Genomic DNA, 26,018 nt, shown 5'->3' on the forward strand with positions numbered 1-26,018 from the left:
TCTCACGGCTAAAAGTTGGGGCATATTTGGTGCGACGGAGATTCGAACCCATGACCCTCAGGTTACGATTTGAGTGCCTTAACCACCTAGCCATGACAGGCCAATATTAGATCAGAAGAATGTCAGGTACATAGAAAACGTTAAGTATCGTAAGTAGTTACGCTGTAACTATATAAGCATATTTTTTTACATCACAAAAAGTAGGGGGATTTGGCCAAACACCGTGTATAGGTGCTTGTTTTTTGTGATAAAATAAATATATCTTATATTAGCATTTTTTAATTTACAGAAATCACTCTTGAACAATATAAATAATTATTTAAACGACAAATGTGTAACTAACAGTAACATTTTTAAAAGTATTTCTTGGCGATTTTCTGTTTCAGCTAAATTTCGCTCAAGAAGGCTATTTTTGCAGTGTGGTGACGTAGGTTATTTACCTTTGGCCGTTTGGCGTGGTTAATTTTTAAGCCAGTTGATTTTTCTTTCTGAATGGAGTTGATTGAGAATGTGCATGTATGTCTAAATTTGCCTGATTTGTCAGAGAAAACTTCTTTGGTTAGAGGAATATATAATTACTACCATTATACTTGTGATGGTGTAGACGACAGGGTAAGTTACTAATGATGTTTTTGGTAATATCAGGAGGAGTACTGTGTTACCCACCTTTATAGAACTAGAAGTAAATATTGGCTTTAACTTCTAAGGTCTACGATCTGAGGAAGGATGATTACTTGAAACATCTTTTTCTTGAAAAAAAAAAAAACTTGGCAGTTTTGTAACTTATTGTTTAAGGGCTTAAGTCTATAGCAAACACAAGAATACTTGATTTGACGCTTACAACGTTTTTGGTTTCTTTTTTTATTCAATTTATGTATTCCCCACTGAGACAACAGTAAGTCTTTGGATTTACAACATTAAAATCAGGGGTTTAATTCCCTCCAGTGGGTTCCAGCATGGTCATGTGGTAAGGTGCTCGACTCATAATCCGAGGATTGCAGGTTCGAATCCCTGTCACATCAAACATGCTGGCCTTTCAGCCATGAGGGTGTTATAATGTGGTGGTCAATTCCACTATTCGTTGGTAAAAGAGTAGCCCAAGAGTTGGCAGTGGGTAGTGATGACTAGCTGCCTTCCCTCTTGTCTTATACTGCTAAATTAGGGATGGCTAGCTCAGAAAGCCCTTGTGTAGCTTTGCACAAAACAATCTATTGCTGTGGTCAGCAATAGTTAAGAAGAGACAACTTCCTTATTTGTTTCAATAGAAGTTATAGCCTCAAAAGTAATATGAAAAAATAACTAACATAGTTTTTAAAGTACAGCTCTGCATTAAATAACTTTAAAGTGAATATAAGAACAGCAACATTATTTTTGTCTATGATACTATGAAAAACTTAAAATATTGTTTAGTGAAAATATTACATTTATCTCATTTTAAAATATACACATGCATGTGTCTAGTTTATTTAGCCAAATAAAGGATTCATTGAGACATCTTACTCAGTTTGAATTTTATGTTTGAAGAAGACATTGTTCTTAATGGATGTCTTTCTAGTAGAGTGATTATTAGTGCCATTCTTGATTACAAGAAAGCCATCAACTTTATGAATTTCAACAAAAAGTTCAGTACTGTCAGTTCTGAAGATTTAGACTGTCTTCAGTCATCATTTGTGAACATATTTTTCTTGGTATTTGCCTCACCTGTCTCCTACTATTATAATTTTTTTTCTACATTCTTTTTTTTTCTTTAAGAGTTACTGGCATTTTTCTAGTTCTAATAAGCCTGTATATTAAAATTGTTAATTGAAATGAGTACAGTGGAATGGATTTTGTGTGGATACTGAACAGAAATATCTACTATTTGTAAAATGTATCTGACATGGTTCACAAAGAACTTGTATCATTGTAGTTCGTAAAAATATGTGAAATGCTTTAGGGAGCATGTAATTTATTTTATAAATTTTTATATTTCTGAATCAATGAACCACTGAACGGTTACTTGACCATTCACAGTACAAAGTAAAAACTTAACATTGTGTATAACTCTGGATGTATCTCTTATCAATAAGTGTGTATGTCTGTGTATGCCATCATTTAAGTAGTTCTTTTTGTTGTTTTTGTTATCCTTTAACAAGTGTCAGCTTCAGAAAATGTGACTGAAAGCCCTTTATTAATTTGGCTACAAACATGCGTTTGCACAGGACAAAATTTCCTTTTTTATTGATAATAGTGATGGAAGGAACATCAGAGAGAGAGAGAGAGAGAAATAAAGGAATACACTAACTTTAGGAGCTTTTTCTCATTGTATGCTCTGATATTCTAATATGGTATACTAAACAGTTCTAGGCTGATTGTCACTAAAAGGGTAAACAGAACAAGAAAGAGTATGAGAGTATATTTGTATAATTGGCATGAGTAACTCGTGTTGCTTGTAGCCAATAAACAAGTAAATGAAACTGTTTTTTTGACAAGCTTTACAGCTGTGAGTTTTGAAAACAAAAACTATGAAGAAAGCCTCTTTTTTTTACATAATCTTTACTTAATGCTGCTGTTATATTAAATTAATGGATTTTGGAAGGAATTTGATAAATTTAGATATTTTTCATGAATCTTAATTTTGATACCCATTTATTATTCTATTATCTTTACTTTTTACTACCCCTTATTTTCACAGGGAATTTTCTATTTTGTCTCCTTTTTGATTATCCATTACCATCAACTATCTTGCATAACTATATTAGAGTTGGGCTATTAACTACAGGAATTGATTACTCATAAGCATTGAGTATGTTGATTAGTGTTGCAGAAAATAATAGATTAAAGTTAATTAAATCAATGTCATGAAAATGATACGTAATCGTGATCTGGGATTCTGATTATTTAAACTATACAAGTAATCAAAATACTGCTATTATGGTTTCTCACTATTTTACATTAATTCAGTGTTGTCCAACTTAATTGGTTAGAGTTATGAATCACATAAATAAGTAATCAGAATTAGTGTATCTAATTGTTACTGGTTTTAATTATTCCAACTGTTGAAGTGTTAATAAAAATAAATAGTTAAATATAACTGATTAATGAATTTGACAGTTATTTGGTTAGCAAATTCCAATAAGTGTTCAGGTTTAAACTAACTAAAATGTCTAATTTTTTGCACTTGCTGCAGTGAGTTACATTTAAACAGTATTGAAAGTAATGACAGAGCTTTGGGGGGGGGATTATAAAAGACATATAGGCATATTCTGCAGGAACATTTTATACTTTTATCAGTGAAAATGAAATGCGATAGTTTATGGTCACATGTTTATAGCTCACATTGTGATTAGTTGTCATCAAACCAATTTGCAAGTGCCATACCACTATCAAGCCAATAAAAGTACAGGCTGATGTGCTTTGCCCAACAATAGTAATAGTATGAATCCAGTCATTGTTCCTAGAATTGAAATACATGTCAAACTTAGCAAAGTTTCAGCTGATTAAGAACACTTCATGCAAAAGAATGGCAGCAGCACTCCAGTATGTAACTGGAAAGCATGCAGGAACTATAAGTATTAGAGATTTCCTAAATTTGAGTTACAAGTTCTGAATATGATGCTAAAATGAAAGAATTGCACTATAATTTTAAAATTGCCCACTTACTGTTCAACTTATGCAGTAATATAAATGTTGACTTAGAGACTAGTACAAGTAGATATCAGTTATTTATTGGTTTTAAAAAATATTTCAGGTGACTTATAAAAGAAAAGCACATATTAATTTTATATAGATTTGGTGATAAGCTTTATGTCATTTTTACCACTTTTAGGGCTGGGGTTGTGGGTACAGGACACTCCAGACTATATGTTCTTGGGTTCATTATGAACTAAACATCAATGCTTCATTTAAGGAATATCCTGAGGTAAGGAGCAGAAATCTTTGTGGTTCTAGTTTAGCTTTTAAAGATTTGTATGCAATATTATAAAAATAATGCAATTGTTTTTATGTTCTGTTTATTAGTGAGATGCTGCTATGTTTTGAAGTTATCATATAATAGCAAGTTTTATCAGAAATTTAAGCTTTTGTTTCAAGTGACATGTTAGTTTACAAAAAGCAACTTTAGATTGTTTATAAATGTTTATTGTTACTAAGATATGATACTTTAAGTAATGACTTTATTAACTGAAAATAGTACTTGTTGTCTAGATGGTTATAAGAGACTTACTTTTGGTTGTATGTGAAAGTATCAGAAAATGCATCTTAAATTTTGAAACTAAACTTAAGTGTCTGTAGAGATTATTCATTTATAAAACATTTGTTTTTTATGTATCTACAGAATATTTTTAGCTGTCAAACATGTTGAGTGATACTCTTGTTCCTTAAAATGTCCAACTAGGTCTTGGAGACAATGATAACATCCCAGTTCATCCACTCCCATTGACAGCAGACTAAACAGGAGTAGACAAAATGGGGGGGAAAAATATGAAAAATGTACAATCATTAGGCTCTCAAATATTGAATAAGGTTTAGATAAAAAAAATTACTTTGGTGCAATTTTAGAAACAAAGCATTTTTGTATTTATACTGTTTACAATACAGTGTAATAAATTTTTAAAACATTCATGCATCAATATTTTTTATGTACATTCACTACAAAGATATCACATAAAAAATCTAACTCAGTACCAAGAAATTATAATACCACTTTAACATTTTTTCAATTACAGTGGAGTGGCATACCAGGTTTACAGAAATAATATAAATTTATTTTGGTATATGATTATATTAGAGTAGACTAAATGGGAGTAAAAAAAATAGGAACAAAACAAGACAGTAGCCTCGACTAGCGTAATAATGACTTACTGACTAATCCTGGGAACTGTTTAATGCATGAAGATGAGTTACACAAGAAAATTCATAAACACTGGACAAGTGATATTCACATGCTGAGTAGCAAATCCATTCGGTCACTGGTAGATTAAAACGTACAAGGTAATGCTTACAGAACCAATAACAATAAAAAACTACTATTTTGAAACCTCAGATCTGAGTGTTTATTTTTTTACTTGCTGATTAAGTAAACTATTTGTTCTCATGTGGATGTAGATTTTGATTTTTGAAAATGCCTTTTAATGAGAGTGTTGCTATTTTTTTGTACTGATGAGAGAAAAACTGGACCAGTACCAACTATTCAAGAGATCCAGAAAGCCTTGAGGACAATGGGAGATAAACCAGATTCTTTTGTAGGGTCAAGAGAGTGGATTGGAAGTGTAGAAGTAGCCATGTGTATTGACTTCTTCTATAATGTAAGTCTGTAAGATGTGGTTATTATACCATTTATGTGAATAAATCTAAAAAAAATTATTTACATATTTTTATAAACGGTGTATATAGACTTGTTTTAAAATTAATGTTTTAGTGATGTTAAATACAAGTATGGTTATGTTGGGGAATACTTGTAAGTGCATTGTACTAGCTAAACCAATGTTTATTTTTTTTAGATTTCTTACATCATCTGGTTGTTTCTAAACAATGCATATACTAGATTATACAATGTGTGAACCAAGAAAAAATAAATGTATATATTGCACAGTTACAATGAATGTATATACTTAATAAATGTATTTATTTTCTGGTCAATATGCCCATTATCCAGTGTTTGGAGAATGTGTGCATTTCCTGTTGAATAATGAAATTTTGTAAGTTAACCAGTTAACATGCACATTATCCAACAGTAATTACATAAAATGTGCAAAATTGTTTCATAAAATTGCACATTTTCTATATTCTTCAGTGATATTTGTTGTTATTGATAATAATAAAAGAATATGCAAATTCTCAGCTTATGAAAGTTCCCCATAACAACGTGCATATCTATATATATGAAACACGCACACACACACAGAGTACTTACAATTCATATAAACAGATTGGTAGTTATAATTTTAGATTAATAATTTGTATCAGATTCGGGAAAAGCTCTAATTTTTATATAAAGATATGAATAAATTGCAAAAATATTTATACTTTATGTGGATTTCTAGATTGTACTTTATATTTCTAGATTTCATCTCACTTGTATACTTACCACAACTGTATGTTTAACACAAATGCAGATGACATGGTACAAATTTTATTAACCAACTTTTTAGAGAGACAAAGTTCTTGTATATATAATTGAACTGTTTACCTTAATTGAACATCATGAAAAAGTATTTTGTCATTTCTAGACTTATTTTGTGACCAATCTCTTTCATTTCATTAGGACAGTGTTAATGTGAAACTTTTGTGGTATTCATTTCTGGTCTGATTATTAACATGCATGATATAGGTTCTGTTTTAATATTTTCCATTTGTATATCAAGACAAAAAATGATGCAGATAAAACTCATTATCTCTAAAGTTACCTTGTATAAATAAAACGAACCCACGGAACAGTGCATATCAAAGATGTGCCAAAAAACAGATGAAGAAAACAAATATGTTTATATGCTGGTTGATATGAATTTTAAAATTTCCTTGTTACTTTGATATTAGTTATTTGTAGAAAAAATATGTAAAAATGGTTGACGTTCCAATTTTCTATGAAAGACTTCAGTACATCTACTGCATATTTATAGAATTATACTTATCAGTGTCGTTTGTAGTTATAATTGTCATAATGCTGATACAGTGTTGTCATTCAAAGTGTGTTTAGTTGTAAACAGTTTTATTAATAAGTTTGATTTAATAGAATGTATTATGTTCTTAACCATTTGTATATAGACTCAGTCATTTGATCCACCTTGTGACCGTGAAACTGTACACACTATAACTCTGATTGTATTAAATTCACTTTCAGCAAATGTGGCAAGAGTTTAGTAGATATTATAAGTATTATGTAAAAAAAAAACATTTGATTTGTTAATAATTTGTTTTTACTAAAGATGTTTCTGTGAATTTATGAAACTTTCACCAAATCAGTCCGAGTGAAAAGTGATTTTCATGTTAAAAATATAATAATTATTTTCATTTTGCAGTTTTCATATTTCATTTGCATAACTTCTAACACCTCTTAAATCAACAACAAAAGATTTTTGGTAAAACTTTATAATTGTTTCGTATTACCCTTACCCTAATGCTAACTGTAGCAAAATCATCAGTGCACACTGAAAAACAGTTGCCAAATGTGAAGTAAAATAAATAATACCTTTTTATTTCTCTTAAAGGAGTGCAGACTGTAAAAGACATTTACAATTTTTTATATACTTTTATTACTGTACTTTAGAATCTTACTATGTCTGAAAAGCATAGGTTACTGCAGGAACCCCTTAAGATGTTTTTATTGTACCTTACATAAACAATCACAGTCATGTATGTATGTTAAGGCTTCCTCACCCATTGACTGAGCTTGTGAAATTTTAAATTTTGTAACCAAATCAAATAAGTTTCTAATTTTTACATTTTAGTTACTTTTTTTAAAAAAATGTATAGAAACTAAGTTTCATACTCATACAAAATATCAAGGCAGTTTTTGTACTTAAGTAGATGTTCTTGGTAAGTCTCATTAAGTCTGTCAAATTTAGGTTCCAAAAAAGAAATACTTTAGCCTTGAAATATCTATCTTGGAGTACAAAAGTATATTAGTCACTAGAATAGAATGTACCAAAACAGGTATAATTTATGTAGCCAATAAAGTAAGCTATAAATAGGATCAGTAATTCTATTAGCTGCTTAAAACTGAACAACAGTGATTACAAATAAAGAGTCTCAGGCAAACTGTTTGCTTGCCAAAAAGAAACAACTGAAAGAAGCTTTATGCACAAGAGAATCTGCTCTTTTTATTGATTATAAAAATGAATGTCCATTATCAGCCTTTCAGAGATGATATATGTATAAAACTGTCTTGTAAAGAAGGATAGATGAGAAGGTATTTTTTCATGGGTTTGACAAATTTATTGATATATCAGCATGTTTAGGAGGTTAGATGTTTTAATTTTATATTTTTGCTTGTAATTATTTATAATTTGTGAAAGCCATATTATCGAAGATATTAACTTTAAATGAGAGTATTCAGAGATAGACATGCCATGTGACATAAGTAAATGAAGATTGAGAATTTTGTTGATATTTTCTTTGGAAATTAAGAAATTCAAACTTGTATAATATAAAAATATGAATTATACTATATTCTGATGCTAAGTTCATTGATATATTGATAGTAAAGTAAAACTATAAATGGTCATGATGTGCTTACTTTAACCTTAAGATTGATATGGAAGAGGAGGGAAAAATAGAGGATTATTTACCTTGACATTGTTTCTAAAAGAGCCAAATTTAAAATTTTAACTAACTGTAATTTACCATGGCAATATCTTTTATTCTACTCTAATGTTTAAAAATATATCACATCATAGTAAGTCTTTTGACACATTGAGATCATTAAATATCCAAATTTCTTGTTTTCCCATGTGTGAAGTGTCTAGTTTTCTAAAGTGGTAAATATTTTAGTAACCTTGCCTTTGATGAAACTTCTAGATCTGTGGTTTTGTACATTTTAACTTCAAATGTTTTACACTATGTTCACCACAATGTTTCATTTATTAGGTTGAGGAATAATTCGTGAGCGTTTTTAAATAATTTCATTCAAGCATTACATGCAAGACTATACAATACTTCAATGCATGAACACATTACACCCAAAACATTTATTGATACGTTATTTCATGTAATACCTAGGTATATAGTATGCATTGTTTTAAACGAAATTGCCAGAAATTAAATGCGAAAAGCAGATGGTGTCAAAAATGCTCGATTTTGTCCACTTGACATTCCATTTAATGAGCTGAAAATGAAAGCAAAAATTAAAGACATATGAAAATCAAACACACCATCTATTAGAGTAAAAAATTATCTACCAAACGACATGAAATATTTTGCAAAAGCGTTTCATTTATGAATATATTTTTTTAACTTGAAAAAACGCTCACGAATTATTCCTCAACCCAATAAAATGGATTTGAACAGTGTGTCTTCAGTGTTTCTTGTGAATTACTTATTCTCTTTATTGACCCCTCAGTGTGGCTTCCTGTATGTGGTGAGGGGACCTCCCAGGGAAGGTTCTGTTCTTTCAGTTTATCTCCTCTGGGATCTAAACGTCCACCCACGTGTTTGCTGTGTGTGGCAACTCGTGAAGGGGAGGAGAGGATCTTGGTAGTTGAGGAGTCCAACCTTAACACACCACTTTGGCCTTGAATTCCTGTAGACGGGCAGCCTTGGGGTGGTCCTCCTTGGGTCAGTTGGCTGGTCCACTTGGGCTAGGGTCAACCAAGTACCAGTGTTGGATGTTCTCAACAGGTGTTGTGAACATTGTCTCTGATGCTGGTGATTGGGTATAGTGCTCACGAAACCGTGGTGTTGCAGCAGTGTCCTTGTTTGACATTGTAGTGTGTCCCCTCGTAGGGCTCCATGGTGGGTGGGGTCAGTGGGTACCGAAATTTCCCTTTCTTTATTATGGATACTCCAATTAAAAATCTCAATAAAATAATGAAAAAACAGTCTATAGGTAAACGATGACATCTTGAAGATTCTGAGCAGCATTTCTCACTGTCTCTACCACCTGTTGTACCTCATTTTCTTATATTGCATTCACTTTCAGACAAACCTTTTGGGCAAGTGTCTCCCTTTTTCATTCAGAAGGGACTAGAGGGACTTTCTGGCTCTCCAAAGTCAGTAAAGAAGTTTTGATCTGGTGACATATTGGTGGAAACATCCACATCTCAATGCAGTGAACTCCTCTTGCATTCAAAGACAATTGGGGATACACTTATTGATGTTACACCTCATGTTACTTTGAATTCATCACAAGGAGTTATTGTTGAGAGGGATTTGAAGAACATCCCAGAGTTGGAGATTCTTGCTGGTTTCTCCACCCAAGGAGTTTCTGCAATTAGGCATATATTTACTCACAAAGATGTAATTATGGTGCCGACCAATGTCCTCATTTTCACATTTACGTCATCACATCCACCTGCCACCATGAAGGCAGGTTATCTTAATTTCAGACTACGGCCATACATTCCAAACCATCTTCAATGTTTCCAGTGTCAACGGTTTGGGCACTCAAAGACGTCATTTGTGGTTCCTTGACATGTTTGTAGCAGTGGCAAGGATCATGATGCCTTTGAGTGTGAAACGGACCTTCATCTCATCAATTGCATCCGTCTTATTTTTCGTTCTTGCCCTACCTTGTCTTTGCCACTCGACACACCCTTGGAGGCTGTAGCCATCTGTGTTTCCTTGGGTCATACCATTGCTGTTTGTTTTCTTTAGCTGTCATCTGGAGGGACCTATGATCAATCAGACCTTGATGTTCTCATTGAACAGTTGCCGTCTCCCTTTTTCATCCTGGGTTACTTTAATGGACATCATCCCCTCTGGGGTAGTGCTAATACTGATAGGAGGGATCGCTCTGTAGAGCGTATGCTCTCTGATTAAACCTTTCTCTTTTCAATACTGGTTCTTCTACTCATTTCCATGCACCTAGTCAGTCCTTTAGTGCTATTGATCTCTCAATTTGTTCCCCTTCATTATTTTCCCATTTTTCATGGAGGGTTGACTATAATCCATGAGGCAGTGATAATTTTTCTATAATTTTGAGAAATACTGGCTGTGGTCAATGCCACCCGACCCGCGTGCCCCGGTGGAAGCTGGGTCAGGCAAACTGGTCCTCTTTTGCTGCTCTCATAGAACTTGATTCTGCCATCATCTGTAAGCCATCAATAGGTGACTGTGGGGCAGAAGTAACTGACTGTATTATACAAGCAGTTGCTCAATGTATTCCTAAAACCTCAACAAGTTTTCCACTATATCCTTATTCATGGTGGAATCCTGCCTGCCACACGACATGAAAGGCTCAAAAACAAGCCTGGGATACTTTCCGTAGACATCCCACACTCTCGAACCACATCGCTTTCCAGCGGGCCTGTGCACATGCTCGATGGGTAAGATGTGAAAGCCATAAGGAACCTTGGATTAATTTCACAACCAGCATATTTTCTTCTACCAGTTCCAAAGTCATATGGGACAAGATTCGAAAGGTCAGTAGACAATATAATTTTGTCCCCCTCTTGATCTTGCTCTATGATGGCCAAGAAGTAGCTGATACCCAGAGCATCACCAATACTCTAGGTGAAAGCTTTAGCCAGGTATCTAGCACTTCTGCTTTTTCTTTCACCTTCTTAGCCATCAAGACTCGGGTAGAGCAACCACCTCTTTCCTTTCGTGCTGATTGTCTCTATGTCTATAATCATCCCCTTACACTGGTGAAACTCAAACTGGCCCTTCATTGGTCTGGCAGTACATCAGGTCCAACCTGCACCATCTATCTCCTGCTTCTCTTGTTATTCTTTTGATTGTTTTTAACCAGATCTGGCAGGAGAATGTTTTTCCTGATGCCTGGTGCCAGGCTACTGTCCTACCTTTCTGTAAGCCTGGGAAGGATCCTAAGATTCCTTCAAACCACCATTCAATTGCTTTGACAAGCTGTCTCTGTAAGACCTTAGAGAGGATGGTTAATGCTTGTCTTGTTTGGTTCCTTAAATCAAACAACCTTCTCTTGCCCACCCAGTGTGAGTTCTGATGACAGCGCTTCACCATGGACCACCTGATTTGACTTGAAACGTCAATCAGAGAAACCTTTTTGAAATGACAACATCTTGTATCAATATTCTTTGACATTGAGAAGGCTAATGATACAACATGGAAGTATGGCATTTTGCGAGACATCCATGTTTATAGGTTACATGGCCATTTGCCCATTTTTATGAAAAATTTTTTTAATAGACAGGAGATTCCAAGTTTGTGTGGGTTCGACACTTTCCTATTTTTTTCTGCAGGAACTTGGAGTCCTTCAAGGCTGTGTTTTGAGTGTTACACTTTTAAGTATAAAAATTAATGTCATCACTAAACAACTCCCTCTCACTGTTGCAAATGGGCTCTATGTTGATGACTTTCACATTTCATGTCACTTGTTGAACATGAGGTATATTGAGCAGCAGCAACAGACTGCCCTCAATCCTTTAATGAAGTGGACCACAGCAAATGGCTTTAACTTCTCTTTCTCTCTAACACCATTTGCATGCACTTTTGCTGCCAATGGAGTATTCGCCCTGATCCTGAACTCTGTATCTGTGAAGTTGTGCTGCCTGTGGTCCCTGAGACAAAGTTCTTGGGGCTTATCTTTGACTGTAAGCTGACCTTTATACCCCACATCAAGCAGCTATGGGTCAAATGTACAAGAGCACTGAATGTCCTCTCTTTCACCACTTGGGGAGCGGATCGATGTTCTATGCTAAAGATATATCGTGCTCTTATTTGATCGAAACTCGACTATGGATCACTGGTCTATGGCTCTGCCAGACCGTTAGTCTTAAAGATGCTGGACCCTATTCATCATCAAGGACTTTGGCTCTGCACTGGGGCTTCCTGCACTTCTCCAGTTCAGAACTTATACATAGAATTTCATGAACCTTCTTTGCACCTCTACCGTTTGCATCTGTCTTTACTATACGCTTCGAAACTTCGTTCCTTACCAAAGCATTCCACCTGGGGTTGCGTTTTTCTTCCTCTGTGGTCCATACTTTTTCAGACCAGACGGTCTGCCATAGCTCCTTTTGGCTTTAGTATCCTGGTGCAGTTGGATGAATTTGGTTTGTCCTTGGATAACATTGCTGTATTCACTGGTCAGCCCATCCCACCATGGCTTCTTACAGTCCCCAATTGTGACCTATCTTTGAGTCATCTGTGAAAGGTAAACTCTCCAGATTGGAAATACTGTCTGCTATTTGCTGAACATTTTTTGAACAACCCTTCTATTCCTATTTATACAGATGGATCAAAATCAGGTGTCTGTGTGGGCTCTGCCATGGTTTGTTGTGATTCGGTGGTTGCACACAGAATCCCCTCTACAGCTTCTGTGTTCACTGCTGTACTGTATGCCATTTCTCTTGCCCTGGATCACATAGAAGCTAAGCAGTACTCAAATAACATTATTTATACTGACTCACTTAGTTCTCTACTGGTCCTGGAATCGCTTCATGTTCACACCCTGTTATCACCAATATTCAAAACCGACTGGCTTATTTCTCTTTAACATCTACTTCTATCCAGTTTTTCTGGGTATCGGGCCATGCTGGTATCTGCAGGAATGAGCTCGCCTACACTGCAGTTAAGTCTATTTACTCTGGCACTATCACCACTGTACCTGTCCCATACATGGACTATGGTCCTGTATTCAAGGCTTGGCTCTGTGCCAGTTGACAGTCAACTTGGAGTGAGCAATGAGAAAACAAGCTTTTCCAAATAAAACCCTATATTGGACTTTGGCCATCTTGCATCTGTAAGGATCAGAAAGAGGAAGTTGTTCTAAGTAGACTATGCATTTGTCACAGTGTTTTAACTTATCATTTTCTTTTATCTGGAACTGATGCACCAGTGTGTAGTTTGTGTAACACTCAGATCACAATAAGCCACATTTTACTTTCTTGTTATCATTATGGCTCTTAACAACAACACCATTTTAAATATGTTCTGTTCCAAGGTTTGTCCATAATGTTAGACAGTGTTATTGGTGATGGTGACACTGCCCACCTTTAGTTTTTTAAAGGCCATTTATCTTTTTAAGGACATTTAAGTTTTTTAATTTGTATGTTACACCTTTTTAATGTGGCTCCCTTTTAAAAATCATAGTTCATCTAGCTTGATTTGAAATTAGAAACTGGCTATAACATTAAATAACTTGAAACACCAGGACTGGAAAGGCCAACTTCAGATGACTAACACTGCTGTTTAAACTGTTTGTTAGTCATTCTGGTGAGTTATTATTATAATTTTGCTACATGTCTTTTGAAACCTTTTTATTACTTTCCTTTTTGAAAATGGCCATAACGTCAAATAACTCGGAACCAGGACTGGAGAGGCCAACTTCAGGTGACTGACGTTATTTTTTTGTACTTGTTAGTCTTCCTGGCAAGTTGTGATTATTACAGTTATGCTACAGAAAGTCCTTTACAATTTGAATTACTGTAGTTTTTCTCTTGACATTGTAGACTAGATGTAAACATTGGTTTTATGCTATTTATGTGTTTTTTAAACTTTGTTTTATTTTACCTTAATTTTCTTTTATTAATTTTACTAAATTTAGTTTTAACTTTTTACTGGATTTTTAGTGCAGATAGCCTAGGTGCTTTGTGCCATAAAACACTAAATCAACCAACCAACCAAACCTTTTTTGCATCTAGATGTCTATTTTATGTTACTGACTGATGAGGTTTTGATAAAGTTAAGTGCATTATTATTTTTTTCCTTATCAAAATTGTTCTTGTATATGTTGTATCTTCTAATGTAATTTTATAGAAGTAAATTTGTAATTATTCAATCCTTTCTTTAGTGATGTAGCTTCTCTGACATATGAAATAATTCTCTGATAGTAATGATTTTAATATTAAGATAATTTTATTGCAAACTTGTAATGCTTACTTAGAATTATCATGAAATATAAGTAATTGTTTTAGTTCATTTTCTTTTGAAACTGTTAGGAGAAGTTAAATCCTAAAGATTAAACAGTATGTCAAAAAACAATTTGTAAATCATGAATGTTAAGTATTTAAGGATAAATGGATTAAATTGTTGTTAAGCTAGGTGCAGTAAACAATTTATTCTCTTGGTAAAAAGTATATTAAAAAAGAAAAATTAACTACTACTTTGTAGTTTTCACATACATATTTACGTGTAAGATTGTTATTTCTTATAATGTCTACTAATGTAATAACTTCTAATAAGGTTTATTTATTTGTTCTCTTACCTATAATATTTTACTAGTAATTGTATTCTAGGACAAGTTAACCAGTGGCATGTGTTTGGTAGATAAAGGAAACCGTTTATTTTGACATTGTGCTAACTATATCATATTAAATCCATTCTTATAGTTTGATATCAAGTTTGAAACCTATTCATGTGATACCTGTTTTCCAAAATATCCTGGCTGATGAAGAGCTTATGAATACATTTCATATCCTTCAGTAAAAATATATACTGTAAAGTTGGATAGAAAGTAGGTTTAATTGTGAATGCTGCAAGATACATCCTTCATAACATACTCACTTGATCATTAATTGATGTTTTGTGCTTGAAACATAAGTAATATCATATCTATAAAGTATAAAAAGATAAAATTGTTTTGATTTATTTGGAAACTTTTTATGTCACTAGATGCAACTGTAAGACTTCATGCCATAAAAAAATGCATATTTTTCATGGTGGATGTTTTTTTCATATTTTGCCTTACTGTTAGCAGTTGTCTAATTCATACATTTTCTCTTTTCACAAAAAATATGAAGATAAGTAACAGTATGATTTGTACCTTATATATTTTAGCCTGAACAGAGAAATATTTGAACTTTCTAATACTTAGATAAAACGTATAAATATCCAATCAAAGCTGAAACTCTGTGGTCTTTGAACATGTTTGTTGCTAGTTCAAAAGTATGAAAATAGTAATTTTTTTTTAAGTTGGTGCCATAAAAATTCTGAAATTCAATTAGCTATTCTTTCTGCTTTACAATTTCAAACTTTTGATGCTATAGAAATTTTATTTCAAACTTTTAACAAAATATGATAGCACATAACATTAGACTTGTTTTTGTATTTGTTACTATTCAGAAGTATGTATGTTTGTTTGAATGAAATAAATAAAAAAGCAGCATAACTGTGCATAGTTATAAAAATTGAAATAAAAGGAAATACTGATGAATTAAACCACAGAATCTTTGTAGAACAACAGTATGTGTGAAACCCGACTTTCAGATAAGTGTAATGGTGGAGCATATAGCTGTGTAATATGGTGATTTTTATTTTATTATAAAGTTAACAGATTCAAAATTACAGTAAGGTACAGAAACATTGAATGGCTATTGTGGTTTATGTTTTGTCTGTGTTTCTGTAACACTGAATGACTTTTGTGCTTCATGTTTTGTTTGTGTTTCTGTAACAGTAATGCTATAAGTTGTTATCAGTGCAAAGTCAAAAATGATAATAGACTGTCTTTGGGCTGGAAAAGATTAAGAAGAAACTCATTACTATGAGAAATCTTCTGTACCAGTTTTGCATTTGATATCAACCTTTTCACTTCCAGAGTCATATATATGTCTCTCTCTAGAGCACTGTCTATAGACATGTGTAAAGGGCATTCTCTAATCTTTGTTTTAACCCTGAAAAGTGTGATATTAAATAAATTTTCTGACAAATATGTATGCAGTAATATCAGTAAGTAAAATACAAGTAAGTATAAGCAGTGTATATGCTTAATGTGTGTGTAAAAAAGAATACTCTTACTGGAAAGTTTTTTAACCTCTAAGTATAACAGTTTAATAGTTAACCAAATAACCTAATCTTTAAAACCATTAACGGACATTTATAAATGAGTAGACTACTATTTAAAGGTTTCAAATACACTTAATGTTAAGAGAGATGCCACTTTTACATACTGTTTTAATATGTATATTGTAGGTGTTTGAATACAGTTTTATAACAGATATTCATATGAATGCTCTTTACTTGTCATCTTTATCTAAGCTGTCATAGAAATATCTTCCATTCTTACTAGCTGTCATGCTTAGTTCTTAGATAATTGTTACTCTCACATTTTCAGGTTTTGTGCAAGATCCTCCATCTGAAGAGTGGATCAGAATTAAAAGAAACTGTCAATGAATTCCACAGACACTTTGACTGTTTTGGTTCTCCTGTTATGATGGGTAAGAAGAAACTTTGCTGGAATCAACTTGTGTATATAGATCATACTCTTACAGTTAGATGATTTAGTTTATTGTATTGCTATGCAAATGTTGATTAAAAAGTGATTTTACTTTGTAAAAATAGTTATGTGTATTTTAAAAAAATTACCCTGAGTGTTTCACAAGTTTCACTTACAATATGGTAAATCATTTGTAAAAACCTCAGTGCCTAAGGCAAGTGGACTTTTCCTTTGAGGCAAGGAAAAAAGACAGGCTCATCTGTCAAAAGTAATAGTTTGTTTTTGTAATGCTATTTCCATACTTTTTGATCGCGTGTGTATATATATATATATATTCTTTACTATCATGGAAAACCACTTCAAATGTGTTGTTTAGACTTTACTGCTTTTATTATCCAAATATAAAATAAAAGCAAAACAAACTATACAACTGACTTTTTGTGTATTCAAATACCACTGAGTTAACTTGCTAGAACAATGGTGCAGGTTTACTGAACAATTGAAGGTTCTACAAGATATTTATTATAAAGTAATTCTAAGTTCTCTGAATCTCGAAGTTTGCGAGAATGAAATAGAGAGACTGGACACAATAGTATAACTTATAACAACTACAAAAACACACTGTGTACAAGTAATGAAAAAGCTTTTCTAAAAAAGGAAGTAATTGTTGGGTTAGCTAATATCAATCTTTCAAAAACATTGCAAACAAGATAGTAGGGATGACATTTAAATAATCCCTAGATAATAATACAGCTCCACAGCATAGTAGGATGAAACAGACAAAAATAGTATAACTTAACTCAGTTGTGATTGAATAATTATGTATATTGCTATATGTTAATTCTTGCCTGTGCTATTACATAGGGATGATTCAAATACCATCCCTATTATCTTGTTTGCATTCTTTTTGAAGATTTGATATTAGCCATCCCTACATTTACTTCTTTTTGGAAAAGTTTTTCTCTACTATTTGTTTTTTGTAATGCAGTGTTTCAATAGACATAGGGTGTGAGTATTTATAACAAAGTTCTAAATACAGTGAGGTTCTAACTGTAATATTTATTGTTTGTCTATTATTATTGGTTAGTAATTCCTGTTTCACCCTGTACTTAAGCTTTTTAAAGAAACCAACTTTATTATAGAAATTTGAACTTCAACGGTAATAATAACATCATTTACACTAGAATTATGATATTTTAATTATTTTTCATTCGGAATAGTTATAAAAATGGATACTCTGTTTGAAACTGTGTCATCTCAGTGAAGTTTGTTGACTCTGTTGTTTTGGGTTTTGAGTTATCATGCAGTAAAAAAGTAGAAGGAGAAAGAACAAGAATTCCAAACATTTTACTATAATACTTACAGACATTCCCAGAACTTGTGAATTGGTCATTACATAGATATTGTTGTAAAAGGAAACACTGTATAGTTTTGTAAAGTTCTGATGACTTGTTGAGGATATATTTAAAATACCATTTAGATGAACAATCTCAGACATCCATACATGGGCAGTAATATTGCCTGTTTGATACTTTCTTTGAATAATGGATTAATTCTATTTTCTTAGATTGGTCAGATTAAGATCATCTACCAGACTCTTTAAATTCAATGTTCTGTAATGTACATGGGATGGATGATACATGCTTACAAGGGGCATAAAATTGAAATTAGCAGTTGTCATTTTTACAGGGGCATCAAATACAAAGTTTGCACAGGCTATAATTTTGAATAGGGTCAGTTTTATGCACAGTTAACATAGGATTTATCCAGTGCAACTAGTGCTACTCATTTGAGTGGCCATTCTCATTAAAACATAAAGGAGTGTTAACCTTGAGATAACACCTGACTTACCAATAAAGGACATTTATATTTACTTTTTGTACAAAGTACAGCATTGTAGTCATGTCTTCTGTATGTAGAACAGGTGCAACTTAATATAATGGCAAGAAACAAAGGTAGTTAAAATAATTTCAACGTAATGACTTTTGTCACCATGTGCTACGTCAAAATTTTACATACTCAGAATCTCAAAATAACCAATTAATTTAGAAGAATATTATTAATATAAAAATGTACATGCATTGTATATTTATATATAAATAAATACTTACCTATATGTTAAGAGTAAATGTATGTATTCCAAAGAATGTTTTGAAACATTTAGGAAGTATTCAAAGAAAGTACAAGATAAATGTGCACCTTAATATTAACTTCTGATCAAAACTTGCATAGTATATCATTTACACTTATAATGATTAAAAAGTATTGTTTTGTCAGCTAGATATTCTTGCCATTAGCAATGATTTTGACCATAAATCCCACTATAGAAAATCTCCTTAGATAATTAAGGTGAACAGCATTATTGTTGGTGTCTTATTGCTTTTGAAGTTTTTACTAATTACTCTAAAATAGTAATATTTTATCAAAATTTATAACTCAAGTGATTTAAAATTTTTACATCTAAAATGCATTTTAATTTCCTCTATCATTACAAACTCATATAAATATATCAAGGAGATAATTTTTCTTTCCTTTAATAAAGTAAAAAGTCAAGCATTTCATATGTTTATCTCTCTTCAGTTTTATTAGACAAGAATCATCCAGTTCTGAGCAATATTATGATTATTATTATGAAGTAATTCTAAGTTTTCTGAATCTCGAAGTTTGTGAGAGTGAAATAGAGAGACTGGACACAGTAGTATAACTTATAACAACTACAAAAACACACTGTGTACAAGTAATGAAAAAGATTTTCTAAAAAAGGAAGTAATTGTAGGGTTAGCTAATATTATATTAATATAAAAATGTAGTACATGCATTGTATATTATGTATAAATAAATATTTACCTATATATTAATGTGGATGACTTGTTACCTCATCAAACTGGAAAAAATTGATATACAATTACTTTAGGAAATAATGTATATTATTTGTCATGTTTTAAAACAGTTAAGTGTAGCAGCTGAACTTTTAACATTGTTGATCATATTTACTATTGCTCTAGATCTTGCACTGAATTTGTTAATATCAAATAACTGAGTATTTCATTTCTTAGATAACTGGTAGGTGTTTGTTTCTCAACATATTTGTATTGTGCATTCCGTGTATGTATGTATATTTCTATGAATAATACAAAAAATGTAAAGTTGATGTCAGAGAAAAAAATCTTAGGCCTTGGATGTAACAAAGTTTTTAGGAAATTAAGACATTTGTAAAATAAGTATTTTTTAGTTTTCACATTCATGTAGTGAAAAGGGAACAGTCTTATAATAAAACTGTTGTAAATTTCTAAAGCCTGCTAATTGTGATATCTGGATTTAAGTTGTTTTTGTATGAAATAAGACAAAAGATGATTAAAATAATACAAATTAACAAAATTGGAATTATTGCTGGGTTTTGTGGTAATTAAAATGTATTTTGTTGATTAAATTTTAATATTGATACATATCAGCTAAGTTTGCATATTTTTATTTTCACATCTACAATGAATATGGAATATTTGCTTTTAGGCTAAGTTTCACTATTGAAGTATTGTATGAAAATCTCAGCAAGTATAAAAGATTATTATAGTTGCTGTTTTTCGGTTCTTGCAAACTTTTCACAATATTTAATAGTTGCTCTTCTATAAAGAGGCATGTAAGAGAACTTTACAGATCTCAAGGATGTGGGGATTTTGTGTTTCAAGTCCATTTGGTTCAATTACATGGTTTAACATTTACTACTAAAATGGTAGGTAGTGAAAGTTGGTTCTTGATGGGGACAAAAATTCATGCATTTTGCTAAATAATTTTTATGCATAATTTTCTTTAGGTGTGTTCTAACATGTCACACACAATGTTGCCATATTAACATAACACTAGTATATATATTATATAAAATATTAATATATTGTATGTTTTCATTAGTACTAGTTATTGAAAAAGTATAAAACAATATTAGTATATTGTTTTAGTAATATGGTACAGCAATTTTTCATCCAAATAAAATATTTTCAACATTTTTAGTTTCATTAAATTTGACTCTATAACTAGCACATGAGGCACAGTTGTAACTTTCTCATGTTAAGTAACATTTTACCTTTGTGTGTATAAGTGAGGCTGTCTACTTTACTTCAAAATTAACTTCATCCATTAACTAATTCTGTGTAGTTCATCCAAGAATTTAATAAGTTTTTCATAATTCTTAGCTTATTTGTTTGTTTTCAAGAGGTAACTTTCCAAAGCAATTTAATAAATATTAATAATTTCATGTGTTAGTAATTAAGTAAAATTTCTGATCTTTAGGTGGTGATCGTGATTGCTCTTCTAAAGGTATTATGGGAATATGTTCTACCTCAGAGGAAAGCTATTTGTTGGTTGTTGTAAGAATAAATTTTTATTACATTTAACAATATTGAAAATGCTAATGTATTTTAAATGTACTTCTTTCTGTTAGGTCATGATAACATAACCTCTAGCAAAGGATTTCAACATGAACCTTCAAGATTTAAGAGCCAAATACCCTTTTGTATAACAACAGTAATGTATATCTTCTGTTTAAGTGTGAAAAGTACAATATTAACACTCCTACGAAAAGTGGGGCCTAATAGGCCCCATTTGATGAAATGAATCAAATGAAATAGCAATTTCATTTAAATACAAATTTATTAGCCTAATATTAATAACCTTTCAAGTTGCTCTGGGGCCTATTTGGCCCCACTTTTCGTAGGAGTGTTAATAACAATTAATGTATAGCCCGTAAAAATGACTGAGCAAGTACTACCACCCTCTTCATCCTTAACCTCGCATTTCATAGTTAACTGACGTCATGCTTGACCAATAAAGAGTCAGAAAAGCACAGTCAAGGCATTCAAACATTGGTGAGTCCCTTTGTGAGCCAATCAAAATTAAGGTCATTCATGAAATGAATTTGTGGTATATTCATAGAATAATTATTGATAACAAATCAGTTAGATTAACAATTCTGAATATATAGCAAAACCAGTGCATTTGGTAACACTATATTCCAACGTTGTTTTTTTTTTATGTCATATTGCTTAGCCACAAAAGTATAACCTAATATTGTTGTTGGTCTGTGTACTGAAAGTATAAAATGAAATGAATAGATAACAAAACTCTAAAAATATTTGTTGGTTTCTTAATGTAGAGTCTCCATTGATTAAATAGGTCTTATTTTTATTTAAAATGCTCACAATATAACAGAAAATATCTTAATTTAGAAAAAAAAATTAAGTGTCAAAAAGCATTGATATTTTTACTTTCATGATAAATTTTATGCAGTTGGCTCCAGCTAGGTGATCACACACTGTCTTTACTTTAGGCTTATTTTACTAACATTTACTGTATTTAATAAGGTTTCACATCATCCACCTTTTCTTTGCCCTTTCACACCCCCATCATTAAAATTATGATAGACAGACAGTAGTCCAACTATTCTATCTGGATAAGTGCATTTCGGCTTTTGTGACTTCTCCGACATCAAGAAATAAAGTGGGAGACGTGATACACTCACTGGCTTTTACACAAGTTAGATGTGTATTATCATCCCTTTAAGTCTGTCAAATACAGTAATAATAATGTAATAGTTAGTAGCTAGTATTATTCCATAAACATTTAGTTCTGGCAATAACCCTCCCAATGAGTACATTGTTTCTTGACAAGTCAAATATAATTTAACCACACACTGATAATAATGATATTAATAAATACTTATTTAGTGAATCATATGAACAGCACAAATGATATCCAGTGAAGTTGCAAGGATGACATGAACTTTTATATATATCAACAAAAAATACTGTTACTCAAATAGCAGATACTCTCCAAATATTTTTGTATCAGTAGTATATGAGCATTCTAAGTCCCACACTGGTTTGAGAGCAAATTCCATTTAAATCAACCATATGTGATTTTTGGAATGTAATAACTCAATCTAGATTTTATACATTAAGTTGTAATTTATCTATGTTTGATATTAATATAACAAAACAAATACTAATATTATATATGCAGATATGAATATTATGTGTGTGAATTAAATTTGTATGATTATGTGTTTATACTTCCTTAATCTTGTGTGTATGATGTATATATTTTATTTATATAGAATTATAAGTTTTGTCATATTGATAAAAATAATAACTTAGCATGTGTGTCTATATATATTCATTATTCAATGTGAACAATTATGTAACATAGAGTTATAAATTGGAAGAAAGTTTTGGCTGCATTAAGGACCAGACATTTTTGTAATTTTAAGTTTTTATGCAGTTGTAATTATATGACACAAAAATGATTGAGTTTGAAGTCATTGACTGTTCAACTGTATTATCTTCAAGAAAACTGGAGCATTAGTTTGTAAAAGTTAATAACCCAAGCTTGTAAGGAAACTTGTTATTTTTTCCTATTTTTTGTTAGTTTAGACAGATAGGGAATATTTGTTTTTCAGAGGTCTAAAAATAGACCTATCACATCAGAATTATTATAAGTCATAGAAAATTTTAGATCTTGAAAGGATGACAAATTTAACTGCAGAAATAAATAAAGTTTAATTTCTTTAGAGCTATGTTTTATATTTCAATTTTAGATCTTGAAAGGATGACAAATTTAACTGCAGAAATAAATAAAGTTTAATTTCTTTAGAGCTATGTTTTATATTTCCTGTGATTACTATTGAAAAACTAAGAATTATAATTAAGTTTGAATCCCTCCATTTATGGTTAGCTTTTCCATGTGGCTCTTCTTAGTTAATTATTTGTTTATAGAATTTTATTACTTTACTGCTAAAATGTTAATAATTTTAGATGAGAAAGTCTGTAGTTTTCAATACTAAAAGTTAATTTTATTGTGCAATATTTTGTCCATAAGCTCACTTCAGCTAAAAATAGTCATTTTGATATGATAGTTGACTATGAAAAAACGTTTTGTGGTTATGTTTGGAGTAGTAAAGTTACTTTTTTCTCAGTTGCAGTGTTGCCATATCAGTACTTTTAACTGTAAGATAATTACACTGATATTTGTTGTCTTTATTTATGGAAATTGTTAATACTATCAACTTTTTTATTCGTAGGATCCTCATTATTCAGGAAGGAGTACTACAAAGGAAACTTTACAAATTTTGGAATTTGTAAAGTGGTACCCACTGTCATCATTTATGGAAAGCTCATTTTATAATTTATGTTTTCCTCAGTTGAAATCAGTTATGAAGTGAAATAAATTTAATTATTTAACACTGTGATGGTATAATACATAGGACTTAATTGATAGCAGGTATGCTGACAAATATAACATAGCACATAATTTCTAACTTGACACCAGAAATGCTGATTGACTTGGTACCTGATATGCTTATAGTCATGAAGCCAGGAATAGTAATAAACTAATAAGATATTAGAAACAATATGATAACACAAACTTTTTGTAAAGCTTGTTAAAAAAGATAAATAAATGAAACCAAAGATTGTGATTTTAACAGCTTAATAAGTCTTCATTCTCATTATAATGGTAAAATGATGCAATGCACTATAAACTGTGCACACAAATTAAAAAGAAGGAAGTATACCAGACTGACGGTTACAGTACTTCTTACCCTATATGTCCTCTATTAGCCTGAGTTATGAGAAAACTTGTGACCACTCTGCATTATTTTTGAAACATGATGTGCAACATATAAAACTTGTATTTTATTTAAAAAAACATTTATAAAATTTCAGATTTATAAATGGAACTGCACTTTATCTACCTATGAAGGCCCATAATTATATTGATCTGTACAATTGATTGAAGGTATAGCACATGGTAAAGAATGGTGAAACAGATGCTGGTTGTGGCATTGTTAGTAAAAAGTCTGAAAACAAGATTGTAATGATACATTTAACCTAAAGGTTACTGGTTGTTTAGTTAATTCTATAATAGGATTGCTTACAGATATTTTATGAATGAAGGTAATCCAATTTTCTTTAGTATTTCAATACACAAAAGCACACGTTTTTGGATGACACAAAATAAGTTCATAATTTACAAAGTGAGAAACAAAAAAAAATTCTTCAGGTCATTATGCTTTTTTTCTATGCTCCAGGCACTAAGTTGCCAGTCCTACCATTACATTAAAGTTTGGTGTAACACATAAAAAAATATAGATTAAGTTACTGTTTCCAAGTTTTTCTATGAAATGAAAATTTTTCCATTTGCAATAATTAGTTAGTCTATAGTCTAACTATATACTCTAAAGGAAAGCTGTGAGGGTGTGTGACTGTGGGTATATATTGCACAGGAATGCATTCTCTGACAGTTTGGACTCATTAATACTTCAGTGAATATTATACTTTGAAAATTAATTTTTTTCCACAGAAAGATGGGTGTACAACCTGTTGGGGGGTGGGGGTGAGTCTGGTGTTAGGACAGAATGGTTTATAGAAAGAGTGGTTAGATCTATGGGAAGACCTTTTTTGGATCTTGGACGTTTTTGATACTGTGGTGGTTCATGAAACTACTATTCTGCAACTGTGAGATCATGACAGGAAGTGTGGGGCATCTGGTGTACCCATGAGGTTGTTTAAGCTCAAGCAATAATGGAGCCTGAATGATTGAGGTTTGTAAGGTGGCATGTGATCTAGGGTGTCAGAGACTGAATGGTATTGTTCTCTACAGGTTTTTGTTGACCATGGAAGAAAACCCAAACATCAGTTCTGGTTGAGGCTATCTATGTAAAGAATGGAAAAAGTGTCATTGGTGGCTGAGCTTCACCATCACAAGCTGTTTTGCTAGCAGGCAAAATGGATGGCATTGGTTGAACACACAACTGATTGTCATTTTAATGGCACGAAACCTCTTTTGTGAAGATAAATGGACCATTATCCAGCTCAGAATCAGGGTTGTGATGCTGTTGGCTGATGAAAGAAACTAATTTGAGTTGACCCATAAGGAAATGAGTTAGTTATTTGTAATGGGCATTAAGAAGATTTGCAACTTAAGTGTGAAGCTTTCCTGTAGAGGGAGGCAGTTGGCTACCAAATCTGAACTTGGGAATGAGGTGCTGTTGGTGGTGTACAGCTGGTGACGATTGGTGCATTAGGTGGGAGCTTTTCCATAAAGGCACCCAGCCACTCCAAGTGTAAGAACAGAAATGCCACTAACAGATGAGTTCTGTCAAGTTGACCTGCATTATTGACAAGCAGTGCAGAAGTTACAGAAGAGAGAAGACTTACATCTGAGAGACAGTAGAGAAACTTTAAATGGTATGAAAGTTGCA

General features: G+C 31.9%; 1 protein-coding gene across 1 annotated transcript; it reads left to right on the top strand.

The window, feature by feature from the left end:
• Positions 1–394: 394 nt before the first annotated feature.
• Positions 395–24,239, top strand: LOC143237540 (ufm1-specific protease 1-like). Its single transcript, XM_076476933.1, has 6 exons — positions 395–612; positions 3,809–3,901; positions 5,145–5,285; positions 16,667–16,769; positions 21,053–21,129; positions 23,838–24,239. The coding sequence occupies exons 1-6, from the start codon at positions 493–495 to the stop codon at positions 23,976–23,978; spliced, it is 675 nt and encodes a 224-aa protein (XP_076333048.1). The 5' UTR covers positions 395–492; the 3' UTR covers positions 23,979–24,239.
• The last annotated feature ends 1,779 nt before the right edge of the window (positions 24,240–26,018 follow it).

The sequence above is a fragment of the Tachypleus tridentatus genome, chromosome 13, assembly GCF_004210375.1.
Source record: "Tachypleus tridentatus isolate NWPU-2018 chromosome 13, ASM421037v1, whole genome shotgun sequence".
In the NCBI taxonomy this organism is placed as follows: Eukaryota; Metazoa; Arthropoda; class Merostomata; order Xiphosura; family Limulidae; genus Tachypleus; species Tachypleus tridentatus.